This window comes from Heterodontus francisci, chromosome 2 (assembly GCF_036365525.1).
Source record: "Heterodontus francisci isolate sHetFra1 chromosome 2, sHetFra1.hap1, whole genome shotgun sequence".
Classification (NCBI taxonomy): Eukaryota; Metazoa; Chordata; class Chondrichthyes; order Heterodontiformes; family Heterodontidae; genus Heterodontus; species Heterodontus francisci.
In genome coordinates this window covers 159,962,289-159,976,800 of record NC_090372.1, presented here as the reverse complement: position 1 = coordinate 159,976,800, position 14,512 = coordinate 159,962,289, and the positions used below count along the sequence as shown (strand labels likewise).

Sequence of the window (14,512 nt, the reverse complement as noted above, 5' to 3'; positions counted from 1 at the left end):
CCGTCATGCTATTTAATGTTAGGATCTCTCATTGACCTTGCATACTCTGGCAGGGTCAGTACTGGAATCCTCTAGGATATTTGTCACCAGGATCGCTGCCTGAAGATTTGAGTAACCATGCCATTTTTAGTTTTTTATCTGTGGATGTCTACCTTTAAGCATATATTAATCTATAATCCATACAATACAGAAACTTCAATATTTTAAACTATCAATTTCAGTGAGGCAACAAAGAGGAACATAATTCCAGTGGCCACTGAGTAAGCAAATATTTAACAAAACTTCACATTCAACCTGTAGACTAAGAACAAAAAAATCTCCAAAACCACATAGATACTGGTTTTCTATTTATATAATGAAAGTTATAAATACAAAACTAAAAGACTGATTGGGAACCCTTTCAAAAATAAGTACAAGAAAGTTCAGCTTTTACCCAAGATTTATTTGAATAATTAACCTTATAGAAACAAGCAACCAATCCAAAAGATTGTACAGAAAAGGAATCCTGGCACTGTAAGATGATACAGAAGGATAAAATGTTGGCTTAAACACATTGATCACTCACTCTTGACCACTCAATTTTCCCAAATTGCAAAGACATTGGAAATGCTAGCAATTAAAATATTCAACTGCAGCCAAACATACAATATATACAGAATATCCAGTCATGGCTACTTTCTTCATGTCTCTGTAAAAGTCCTTTAATCTACCTTTAGTTCAACAGCAAAACCAGTAATACAATACACATTACTATCTACAGTATATTGTTGTATCTTAAGCGTGACAAAAAAGCACAACTGGTTGATAATTGCATGCAAATCAATAAAGAACTGTCAAAAAACTGACAATTATGAAAAGCAGAATTTCAAGAGTCCAGAGACAAGAACTATTGAAATAGGGTTTGTTTACTGGAAATCATGAAGGCACTTGGAGAATACCGGACCAGATTTTTTTCAAAAGAGGACAGTTTGGTTTTAATGAGAGGCTTCTGCCATCACTGAGTGTTGTCATTCACAGCATACTGGTAACTAAATGTTCTAACAATATTAAGTCTAATAGAATAAACGATCTTAAAGAAAATAGTTTACAACAAAATATTAGACACAAGTAATTTAAGCAACTAAATTTTAAAAGCAGCAATGCATAGCCTTTCTTTCAAATATTCTATAACTGTGGACACAGCATTTATGTATGTCCTTTAATACACTATTACAGTATAATTCTGGCAAATAAGTAGAAATCCATTAACTGCCACCACTACAGGAATATCTGGCATGGAATTGATTTCATACAATAGGTCATTTATGGCAAAAATAAATTTGAAGATATTTGTCTTTCTATAATCATCTGGCAGTCCCATAGGCCTTCATTCAAGCAACAATTGCTTTGAAAACTATCTAAACTTTTCCCCCACAATATCTGAAAGACCAGCACAGTATTCATAGTTCCTTTCAAATATATTCATGGTTTTTCCTCTTTCAAACATCTGAAGTTCTCACAACTTAACAAGCATTTTCATATAAGAATATTTGGCAACTTTTTTTTTTACTCCAGTGAGAGTAAACCTGTAAATGATCATTTCAAATTAAAAGCAATTAAAGGTCTTTCCTCCCGTTTCTGCCAAGGGCTTTTTTTATCCTCATCTTGGTCTTCGGTGCTGTCATTGTCATCATTCTCATTGATTTGATCATTGTCATTAATACGATCATTTTCATCATTCATCATCTTATCATCAGTGTCAGCATTCTCCGTGTGTTTTGGACTAGTTGGAATACACTCCTCAATTTCTTCAATTCTCTGTATATTTTCATTCTGTAGACCCTCTCCTGTTGTGCCACTATCTCTTTCAGCTGACCCATCCATCAGTGGCTTCATTGAGGTATCCGCTGGGCTGCAGACAGCTGTCCCACTTTCACTACCACTCTGCTCCATATCATCCATATATACCAGCCTTGTGTACGTCATACTGCCAGAAAGGTTCCGTTCTCGTGCTTCTTTTCCCTTTCGGGCAGGTTTTGGTTCATTCATGTCCACACCAGAATCTAAACTGGCATCATTGCTCCCATTTTTTCCAGCTTTCTGTAAGTCAATGTAAGAATGTCTAACCTGGGCATTTGCACGGCCATCTAGGGACACAAACCAAGCTCTAGGGTGAGGAAGGGGCTTTCCTCCAGCTAGTTCCAGCAGTGCTTTTTCTGTAAAGAGCTGCACCTCACCATTCATGTGAGCCATTGCAGCTTCACTTAGTGATGCTGGGATGGATACAGATTCTGACATGGTGGATGACTGTGGACTCCAGTCTTCACCTTCTGCTTCCTGAAGTTGCTGCTGTGATAAAATTTGCGGTGCCACTTGCTGTTGCTGTTGAGAATGAGGATGCAACTGTTGGTGAGAAATAGAAAGCTCTGCCTGTAGCCTTTCCAACTCTAGTTGTTGTTCGACTGGGGCAGTCAAAGGCTGCCCCAAGGACGGATATTCCAATGGCAACTTCATATAATGGGCAGGAATGACTAATGTAGGTAGCAGTTTTCTATAAACATTATCGTTCACCTCATCTGCTGAACTGCAACAGAGCAACTGGCCTGGCTGAGGAAAAGAGGTTGGTCGTTCAAGGTGGTCAACTGACCGAGACATCATGTAATCTGTTGCTTTTCTATCTATTTTTTGTGCTTTGTCAGGAACATATGGCAGTTGATAATCTGGTTCTCGGATACTACTTTTACTGTCAGTGGAAAGAAGGCTTACTGAAGCCTGAACTTCTTTATCTCTTTTATCCAGTAGTGGCTGGGAAACAACTGAACTGTAGCTCTTTCTATAGTCTTCAGTTACAGGAGATTCAAAATCCTCAGGAACATCAACTGATCTTGCCATCTTGAGGCGATAGTTTCTTGGAGGAGACCTACAGTAGTCTTCCTTTAAGGTATCTCTCAAAGACGGGTCTTTATGTGAAATTAATTCTTCTCTGGAACTGAATTCTCGTGAAGTATTATATGAGGGTTTCAGCATTGGTGTGTGAACGTCTGCCTCTCCACTGGACGATACCAGTTCCATGTGAACCGCACTAATTAAGTTGAGGTGAGACATGGAAGTTGCTTGGTCCTTCTTAGAACTGTCCAATGCAGAGGAGAGCTGAATTTTCCTATGGTGCTGACGGGGTTTTAAACATTTTCTCCTGCAAGAAAAATGAGTGGGGTGGGAAGGAAAGAATATTTCAGGTTGAATTAGAAATTACTTCACATAATAAAAAATAAAGTTAAACTGGAATTGTGTTTAAGAATAAACTAAATAAATCAAAACTTTTAAGGAAAATGTACCTGGCAATTTAAAAATCAACTAGTAACGCTTGTACATAAACAAACTGACTTGAAATCGCTATATTTTAGCTCTTTATACTTTGCAAACACAAATCTACAGCAGGAAACAGATACATTCGGTCAGTAAACAAATCCCAACCATCACAAAAATGTTTGTTGCAACAGACAATACATAAAAATTCTACATATTTTCTTCAAAGAATTTTCTCCAGGAACATCTCCAGGACTGTAAAATGCTCCCAATAGTTTTTTTTTTAAATTATAATTGAGATTTCTCTACTAATGCTAATTTATTCACATCAGTTGTGTTTACTTTAATGAATAAACATATACTTCAATAAAGGTTTTGTTGGTACAAAAAAATATATTACCCTCGTTTCTCCACTCTGTATTTTAGTCTCCCCATCCAAACACAATTTCCCAGCCAACAGATGCTTCCTTGAGAGCATGGCTGAGATTGGGAACTCATTCAATGAAGAATCACAGCATGGAGCAATTTCCTACCACACTGTGGTACAACATATTGGATAAAATACATTAATATAACTGAAAATCACTGCAGCAAAATTAATAACCTTTCAAGCTTCATATAGCTCTGGTTGTAAACATATTTTTAAATAAATCATCGCTAATAATCATAATTGAGCAAGAAATAGCATATCGTCTATCAGAATTTAAGATTAAAAATGTTTTAGACAATAAAAATGGTCTCATCCTTCGGAAGTGGATTATGCTGCATTTTGAGGTGCTCTGCTTTAGTTTGGAAGAAATATTTTCCTTTGAAGAGTTACCTGCAATAATAGATGAGTAAGCAAAGCAGAACCAGCAGAATGACAGTCATCCCTCCAAGAATGGCCAACAGGAAGGCTGTATGATAGACTGTGATGTCACTAGCTCCAACAGGACCCATATTACCTAGAATATGCAAATTAAATCATACCAAATAGCTTGTTATTTTGGTTGAGATGCATAATTTAGCAAACTTTATCAAAGTAGATTTATGAAGGAGAAAGGATGCTCATTTTACTACATAAAACTGAAAAAAGTGAAAATACTGTCCATTCAATATGATGTACGTCCGACCTTGAAAGGTAACACATATACTTATTAACCATCTTCATTTTAAATATTGTTCAATTATCAATGTAGTACTTCAGTGTTCTAGTCTATTACTTTCAATCACCATCTGTAGCAATCCTCACATTTGGCTACAACCCTTCCAAATTATTTACCTGGGCTTTTAGGAGACATGGCTGCAACCCAGTAACCCAACTGTGGAGCGAAGTATGTCCAAGTGAGGTAGTCCCCTTCTCTTTGTACAAGGCCCAATCCACTCTTTAGCCAAGCACCTAAAGAGACAAATCAAAAACGAAACTTTTATTCAAATCACAGTCACATTTTTTGAAGTAATTTACCTCATTAAACTAATACTGGAAAATTGGGCACCCTTGTAAAGAAACACATCCAATTTCCTCCATTAATTTAAATGGAAGGAAACTAAAAGAAATCAAGGTCAGTTTTATTGGAGTTGGGGTGCGGGGAATGGTGGGAGACAGTATTTGGACAATTTGTCTTTTCAGCATCTTTTCCTCTCACCCAGCATATGGCATTATAATCTGTGTGAAGCCCAGCTTAATGTAAGTCATTAAATAATGACAATGCATCATCTATTTTGTAACTGAAATGAACATTTGTTGTAGATTATTTCTCATCACTTATACTTGACAATCCCAATGTGTTGATAACTAGTTTAGAAGTGCTTTATTTTGTGCGAGCCTCTCACCTATCACTAGAAGGCACACATGCATAGGGCATATATGCTATAAAGCATGTTAGAATTTCTTCATAATTATGGTCAAACACCAAATCAAAGTAGTTGCATGCCTATTTGTTCAACTTACAAAACCACAAGATGTTTTCAAGTGAGCAAGGAGCGTATGGGTAATACACACAGTCAGCAAGGTAAACCAAGATCGACGAATCATGTCTTGCAAGCCTTCTTCCCAGCTCTTCCCTAAATAGGTACAGCCACCTACTGATTTTAAAATCTGCTCTCAAATACACATTCAGCAGACTTGAATAAGGTCAATACCAGGAGGCCACAGCTCAGACATCAGATTGCAATAAAACACTCCCCGCTGCAGTATAATGCATTTCCAAAAAGAATAGATGTGACCTTTCTCAATGCTTTTTTAATGCTGTAATGCAATACGATAAGATGCAGCATTAAAAAGCCCATAGCTGTGAACGTTTGGAATAAAAGTGTCACTTTCAGTGATTGCCCCCGGTGACCGATTTGTCAGATTATTGCTAAGAATGCTGTCATTATAGCGGCCTACACGAATTAATTCTTTGAAAACATATCCTTGCCAGTAATACTTGAACACAAGGGAAATAAAATTTGCTTTGTTCTGGGTTTATGTTACTGGGCTTTTTTCATGTTACAAAGTTACCAAAATAGCAAATATTCATGCCTTAAGATCATTCATTTATTACTCCACTCCCCTTCTCCATTTCTTAACTAGTTGAAGGAGTCTGTACCATTTGGACAGAAGCAACTGAGTATCAGTTTCAGTCTTAACTACAAATAAAGGCACTTACTGCTCAGTTGGCAATGAATCCATTGCTGCCTCATGAAAAATACACATGACCAAAAAAAAACCTCCATTACTAACTGGAAGCAGCAAACAGATACGCATTCTGAAAGGAAGTGGAAATTAATTGGAAAAAATTAACTGATTTTTATTTATATTAAAGTTACAAACCTTCAGGAAAACCTTCAGTTCCGAAGAAGGGTCACTGACCTGAAACGTTAACTCTGCTTCTCTTTCCACAGATGCTGCCAGACCTGCTGAGTGGTTCCAGCATTTCTTGTTTTTATTTCAGATTTCCAGCATCCGCAGTATTTTGCTTTTATATTATTCAGGAAAACCCATTCTGACAAAGCCACAGTTTGTGTTGTAAATCATGAAAGACATCCCGTAGACTTGCAGAAAGTTTTTGATGCAATGTACAGATGAGTTTGCAATGGGAGCATATGGGACAAAGTAGAATAGGGTCACTTCAAAGGAAATGGAGCTCCTTGCTAAATGGCTCTTTAATGTCCTTCAACTAATATCAATGACAGGGAGTATTACTAGCTGAACTGTGACTGCAGGTTCTTGTATAAACATATCAATATCGATACATCAGATTTTTTTTTAAAAAGCAGGGTACTTCGAGGGTAAAAAGTTATGGGCAAGTTTATCATATTAAATCTAAATATTTGAACAGCAAACTTTTCCAATTATATCTTAGAAACTCCGTGAGGAAATATCTAACTATCTGTGGCATTGACACACTTTGCTTTAAATATTTTCCATTAAAAAACTTGTTTTTAAATATTGGGCCTTTATATGTGGGAAAAACATGCAAAAGATACATTAAAAAAATGAAAGTATTTCCACTCCATTCAGAAAGAAAGTTGTGAGGAAAGCAGAGCTTTCAGGTTCCAAGATGCACAGCAGAGCGTTCATCCACTGTCAATTAAAAAAAATATAATGACTTTAGAAAGACATGATAAATTGGGTTCAGCTTGCAGTAGCTGAAGTAAGTCCCTTTGGCTCTGAGTCAGAATTTTGGACAACACAAAACTGAACCAGAGTTAAGATGGAAGCTAACCTTCTTTGCTCAACTTTAAGATGGAACCTGGAGGTAAATTAGCAATGAGAACAAGCCAAGTTGTTTGATCTGTAAATTAATTCACTTTATGCAATACTCTTCACATTGTATATCTGGGCCCAGATCTATGAGAAAATTTGATTTCTTGTACACAAAGCTGACAGCTTTTCTGATAAGCCCTTTACAAAATAATTGCTGAAGTTTGTTTCCCCCCAAAAGCAAACATGTTTAATCTCCTCTGGAAAAGCTCAAGAAACTGCTAAAATGATGAGTAAAATTGCTAATCAACAGCTGTAATACTGCTTTTGAGTAAAAATTCCTGGACAATTTCATAAAAGCTTACTTTTACTAACCAGCAATTTTCTGAATCAAATGTTATCAGAATATAAATTGATAAATATAAAAAGAGGACTTCAAATTCCAATTCAAATCATTGGCAACAACGATCACCCCTACCCAGTCTCACGTGGTGGTCCCTCCTCTGGGGGAAGGTGAGATCAGGGTGGGGTGGTCCCTCCACATGACAACGGGCCTCTGTGACATTGGCTAAATGCCAGTGGTGGCAGTCCTTAATGGATCACTTAAGTTGTTTAATTGGCCTCCCAAAGGACTTCCGTCCACCGCAGTGCCAACTGCAGACAAAATGGTATGGGGGCAGGGCAATGTTGGGCACGCCCCCCGATACCATCCTACACCATTTTTTGTGCCTCCTGACCTCCCAGTCTGTCTTCAAGGGCCTGATAAAATCCAGACCAAATCTCTCAGTTTCACCACCACGGAAGTTAGGCTGACTGGCTTACACCTGCCAAGTTTATCCCTTTCCCCTTTTCTGAACAGGGCTGTACCAATTGCAATCCTCCAGTCCTCTGGCACCACATCCATATTTAACGATGATTGGAAGATTGTGGCCAGAGCCTCTGCAATTTTCACCCTCAATTTCAGCAACAACCTAGGATACATCCCATCTGGACCTGGTGACTTCTCTACTTTGAGTGCTGCCAACATTTTAAGTACCTCCTCAATTTCTCTACTCCCTCCTCCTTTATTGTGACATTGACAGCATCCTCTTCTTTAGTGAAAACAGATACCAAGTACTCATTTAGTACCTCAACCATGCCTTCCATCTCCACAAGATATCTCTTTGGGCCCTAACCAGCCCCACCCTTCCTCTGACTTATCTTTTACTATTTATATGTTGATAGAAGACTTTTGATTTTCCTGTTTCAGTTCTCCTCTACACGTTCTGTATTCTGCTTCATTCTCTACTGAATTAAGAACCCAGCATTTATCATAAGCCCCTTTTTTTTTGTTTCATTCTAATCTTTATAGCTTTAGTCATCCAGGTAGTGCTAGATTTGGATGCACTTCCATTCCCCCTTGTGCGAGTGTGTCCGAACTATCTCCTCTTGGAAGGTCCTTATTTACTGTTTTATTTGCCAATCTGATTCTAATTCACCCGGGCCAGGTCCTCTTTGTAGCTCATTGAAATTAGCTCTCCTCCAGTTGGGTATTTCCATATTTTTGCTGCATGTCATGGTCCATAGACAAAAATACTTAGAACTACACATGTTTTTGCACATAATTCAGTGATATTTTAATAAATTCTGCAAAAATAATCAGATGTCCAAGCTTAATGAGGAAATAGACAGATTTTTAATTAGTAAAGGGGTGAAGGATTATGGTGAACGGGCAGGAAAGTGGAGTTGAGGCAGAGATGAGATCAGCCATGATCGCACTGAATGGCGGAGCAGACTCGAGGGGCTGAATTGCCTACTCCTGCTCCGAGTTCTTATGTTTTTTTTTTAGAATTAGAACATTACAGCGCAGTACAGGCCCTTCGGCCCTCGATGTTGCGCCGACCTGTGAAACCATCTGACCTACACTATTCCATTTTCATCCATATGTCTATCCAATGACCACTTAAATGCCCTTAAAGTTGGCGAATCTACGACTGCTGCAGGCAGGGCGTTCCACGCCCTTACTACTCTCTGAGTAAAGAAACTACCTCTCACATCTGTCCTATATCTATCACCCCTCAACTTGAAGCGATGTCCCCTCGTGTTTGCCATCACCATCCGAGGAAAAAGACGCTCACTATCCACCCTATCTAACCCTCTGATTATCTTATATGTCTCTATTAAGTCACCTCTCCTCCTCCTTCTCTCCAACGAAAACAACCTCAAGTCCCTCAGCCTTTCCTCGTAAGACCTTCCCTCCATACCAGGCAACATCCTAGTAAATCTCCTCTGCACCCTTTCCATAGCTTCCACATCCTTCCTATAATGCGGTGACCAGAACTGCACGCAATACTCCAGGTGCGGTCTCACCAGAGTTTTGTACAGCTGCAGCATGACCTCGTGGCTCCGAAACTCGATCCCCCTACTAATAAAAGCTAACACACCATATGCCTTCTTAACAGCCCTATTAACCTGGGTGGCAACCTTCAGGGATTTATGCACCTGGACACCAAGATCTCTCTGTTCATCTACACTACCAAGAATCTTCCCATTAGCCCAGTACTCTGCATTCCTGTTACTCCTTCCAAAGTGAATCACCTCACACTCTTCCGCATTAAACTCCATTTGCCATCTCTCAGCCCAGCTCTGCAGCCTATCTATGTCCCTCTGTACCCTACAACATCCTTCGGCACTATCCACAACTCCACCGACCTTCGTGTCATCCGCAAATTTACTAACCCACCCTTCTGCACCCTCTTCCAGGTCATTTATAAAAATGACAAACAGCAGTGGCCCCAAAACAGATCCTTGCGGTACACCACTAGTAACTAAACTCCAGGATGAACATTTGCCATCAACCACCACCCTCTGTCTTCTTTCAGCTAGCCAATTTCTGATCCAAAGCTCTAAATCACCTTCAACCCCATACTTCCGTATTTTCTGCAATAGCCTACCGTGGGGAACCTTATCAAACGCCTTACTGAAATCCATATACACCACATCCACTGCTTTACCCTCATCCACCTGTTTGGTCACCTTCTCGAAAAACTCAATAAGGTTTGTGAGGCACGACCTACCCGTCACAAAACCGTGCTGACTATCTCTAATGAACTTATTCATTTCAAGATGATTATAAATCCTGTCTCTTATAACCTTTTCCAACATTTTACCCACAACCGAAGTAAGGCTCACAGGTCTATAATTACCAGGGCTGTCTCTACTCCCCTTCTTGAACAAGGGGACAACATTTGCTATCCTCCAGTCTTCCGGCACTATTCCTGTCGACAATGACGACATAAAGATCAAGGACAAAGGCTCTGCAATCTCCTCCCTAGCTTCCCAGAGAATCCTAGGATAAATCCCATCTGGCCCAGGGGACTTATCTATTTTCACACTTTCCAAAATTGATAACACCTCCTCCTTGTGAACCTCAATCCCATCTAGCCTAGTAGCCTGAATCTCAGTATTCTCCTCAACAACATTTTCTTTCTCTACTGTAAATACTGACGCAAAATATTCATTTAACACTTCCCCTATCTCCTCTGATTCCACACACAACTTCCCACTACTATCCTTGATTGGCCCTAATCTAACTCCAGTCATTCTTTTATTCCTGATATACCTATAGAAAGCCTTAGGGTTTTCCCTGATCCTATCCGCCAATGGCTTCTCGTGTCCTCTCCTTGCTCTTCTTAGCTCTCCCTTTAGATCCTTCCTGGCTAGCTTGTAGCTCTCAAGCGCCCTAACTGAGCCTTCACGTCTCATCCTAACATAAGCCTTTCATTGCAGCAGCTTTTTCGGGAGCAGAGTGTGAGCGAGTGAGCAGCTGGGAAGGTCGGTTTGAAAGTAAATTTAATTTCCTTTTGTTTTTCGGCGGAGGCCAGGGGGCTGCTGGGTAAGTAAAACACTATATATTTGGGCGGTTTCTGAACCCGAGACACCACACCTCCTCCTCAGACGCCCTCCTCCTCTAACCAAAAAAAAAAAGGACTCGGTGGGGTGTTTATAAGGTAAGGCATTTTCGATTTCTCTGGTTTTATTGTGATTGGTAAAAACTTTTCGTTCCTTTTTCATTTAACTAAGTTAAGCTTAAGATTAAAAATGGCAGGAGATCTCAGACCCGTGTCATGCTCCTCTTGCTCAATGTGGGAGCTCAGGGACATGGCTGATGTCCCTGGCTCCTTCACGTGCAGGAAGTGTGTCCAACTGCAGCTCTTGTTAGACCACATGACGGCTCTCGAGCTGCGGATGGACTCACTTTGGAGCATGCGCGATGCTGAGGAGGTCGTGGATAGCACGTTTAGTGAATTGGTCACACCGCAGATTAGGATTGCTGAGGGAGAAAGCGAATGGGTGACCAAAAGGCAGAGAAAGAGCAGGAAGGCAGCGCAGGAGTCCCCTGCGGTCATCTCCCTCCAAAACAAGTATACCGTTTTGGATACTGTTGAGGGAGATGGCTCACCAGGGGAAGGCAGCAGTAGCCAGGTCCATGGCACCGTGGCTGGCTCTGCTGTTCAGAAGGGCGGGAAAAAGAGTGGAAGGGCTATAGTCGTAGGGGATTCGATTGTAAGGGGAGTAGATAGGCGGTTCTGTGGTCGAAAACGAGGCTCCCGAATGGTATGTTGCCTCCCAGGTGCACGGGTCAGGGATGTCTCAGATCGGCTGCAGAACATTCTAAAGGGGGAGGGTGAACAGCCAGTTGTCATTGTGCACATAGGCACTAATGATATAGGTAAAAAACGGGATGAGGTCCTACAAGCAGAGTTTAGGGAGTTAGGAGCCAAGTTAAAAAGTAGGACCTCAAAGGTAGTAATCTCAGGATTACTACCAGTGCCACGTGATAGTCAGAGTAAAAATGAAAGAATAGTCAGGATGAATGCGTGGCTTGAGAGATGGTGCAGGAAGGAGGGGTTCAGATTTTTGGGACATTGGGACCGGTTCTGGGGGAGGTGGGACTATTACAAATTGGACGGTCTACACCTGGGCCGGACTGGAACCAATGTCCTTGGAGGTTCTTTTGCTAACGCTGTTGGGGAGGGTTTAAACTAATGTGGCAGGGGGATGGGAACCAATTGAGGTCAGTTGACAGTAAGGAGGTAGTAACAAAAGCCTGTAAGGAACTAGATAATGAAGTCAGTGTGACTAAGGGGAAGAGCAGGCAGGGAGCAGATGATGAATATAAAGGGACTGGTGGTCTGAGGTGCATTTGTTTTAATGCAAGAAGTGTAGTAGGTAAGGCAGATGAACTTAGGGCTTGGATTAGTACCTGGGAGTATGATGTTATTGCTATTACTGAGACTTGGTTGAGGGAAGGGCATGATTGGCAACTAAATATCCCAGGATATCGATGCTTCAGGCGGGATAGAGAGGGAGGTAAAAGGGGTGGAGGAGTTGCATTACTGGTCAAAGAGGATATCACAGCTGTGCTGAAGGAGGGCACTATGGAGGACTCGAGCAGTGAGGCAATATGGACAGAACTCAGAAATAGGAAGGGTGCGGTAACAATGTTGGGGCTGTACTACAGGCCTCCCAACAGCGAGCGTGAGATAGAGGTACAAATATGTAAACAGATTATGGAAAGATGTAGGAGCAACAGGGTGGTGGTGATAGGAGATTTTAATTTTCCCAACATTGACTGGGATTCGCTTAGTGTTAGAGGTCCAGATGGAGCAGAATTTGTAAGGAGCATCCAGGAGGGTTTTCTAGAGCAGTATGTAAATAGTCCAACTCGGGAAGGGGCCATACTGGACCTGGTGTTGGGGAATGAGCCCGGCCAGGTTGTTGAAGTTTCAGTAGGGGACTACTTTGGGAATAGTGATCACAATTCCGTAAGCTTTAAAATACTCATGGACAAAGACGAGAGTGGTCCTAAAGGAAGAGTGTTAAATTGGGGGAAGGCCAACTATACCAAAATTCGGCAGGAGCTGGGGAATGTAGATTGGGAGCAGCTGTTTGAAGGTAAATCCACTTTTGATATGTGGGAGGCTTTTAAAGAGAGGTTGATTAGCGTGCAGGAGAGACATGTTCCTGTGAAAATGAGGGGTAGAAATGGCAAGATTAGGGAACCATGGATGACAGGTGAAATTGTGAGACTAGCGAAGAGGAAAAAGGAAGCATACATAAGGTGTAGGCGGCTGATGAAAGACGAAGCTTTGAAAGAATATCGGGAATGTAGGACCAATCTGAAACGAGGAATTAAGAGGGCTAAAAGGGGTCATGAAATATCTTTAGCAAACAGGGTTAAGGAAAATCCCAAAGCCTTTTATTCATATCTAAGGAGAAAGAGGGTAACTAGAGAAAGGATTGGCCCACTCAAGAACAAAGGAGGAATGTTATGCTTGGACTCAGAGAAAATGGGTGAGATTCTAAGCGAGTACTTTGCATCGGTATTCACCGAGGAGAGGGACATGACGGATGTTGAGGTTAGGAACAGATGTTTGATTACTCTAGGTCAAGTCGGCATAAGGAGGGAGGAAGTGTTGGGTATTCTAAAGGGCATTAAGGTGGACAAGTCCCCAGGTCCGGATGGGATCTATCCCAGGTTACTGATGGAAGCAAGAGAGGAAATAGCTGGGGCCTTAACAGATATCTTTGCAGCATCCTTAAACACGGGTGAGGTCCCGGAGGACTGGAGAATTGCTAATGTTGTCCCCTTGTTTAAGAAGGGTAGCAGGGATAATCCAGGTAATTATAGACCAGTGAGCCTGACATCAGTGGTAGGGAAGCTGCTGGAGAAGATACTGAGGGATAGGATCTATTCCCATTTGGAAGAAAATGGGCTCATCAGTGATTGGCAACATGGTTTTGTGCAGGGAAGGTCATGTCTTACCAACTTAATAGAATTCTTTGAGGAAGTGACAAAGTTGATTGATGAGGGAAGGGCTGTCGATGTCATATACATGGACTTCAGTAAGGCGTTTGATAAGGTTCCCCATGGCAGGCTGATGGAGAAAGTGAAGGCGCTTGGGGTCCAAGGTGTACTAGCGAGATGGATAAAGAACTGGCTGGGCAACAGGAGACAGAGAGTAGCAGTAGAAGGGAGTTTCTCAAAATGGAGACGTGTGACCAGTGGTGTTCCACAGGGATCCGTGCTGGGACCACTGTTGTTTGTGATATACATTAATGATTTGGAGGAAAGTATAGGTGGACTGATTAGCAAGTTTGCAGACGACACTAAGATTGGTGGAGTAGCAGATAGTGAAGGGGACTGTCAGAGAATACAGCAGAATATAGATAGATTGGAGAGTTGGGCAGAGAAATGGCAGATGGAGTTCAATCAGGGCAAATGCGAGGTGATGCATTTTGGAAGATCCAATTCAAGAGTGAACTATACAGTAAATGGAAAAGTCCTGGGGAAAATTGATGTCCAGAGAGATTTGGGTGTTCAGGTCCACTGTTCCCTGAAGGTGGCAACGCAGGTAAATAGAGTGGTCAAGAAGGCATACGGCATGCTTTCCTTCATCGGACGGGGCATTGAGTACAAGAGTTGGCAGGTCATGTTACAGTTGTATAGGACTTTGGTTCGGCCACATTTGGAATACTGCGTACAGTTCTGGTCGCCACATTATCAAAAGGATGTGG

At 41.2% G+C, this 14,512-nt stretch overlaps 1 protein-coding gene across 2 annotated transcripts in view; it reads right to left on the bottom strand.

Annotated features, from left to right (window-relative positions):
• Positions 1-421: 421 nt before the first annotated feature.
• Positions 422-14,512, bottom strand: part of fam171a1 (family with sequence similarity 171 member A1) — a 263,890-nt gene continuing 249,799 nt past the window's right edge. For both annotated transcript variants that reach the window (XM_068012841.1, XM_068012851.1), the window contains exons 6-8: positions 4,547-4,663; positions 4,106-4,229; positions 422-3,172 (exon numbers count right to left, since the gene is read on the bottom strand). In XM_068012841.1, the coding sequence (XP_067868942.1) occupies positions 1,576-3,172; positions 4,106-4,229; positions 4,547-4,663 (1,838 nt within the window). In that variant the 3' untranslated portion in view covers positions 422-1,575. The remainder of the gene's footprint in view (positions 3,173-4,105; positions 4,230-4,546; positions 4,664-14,512) is intronic.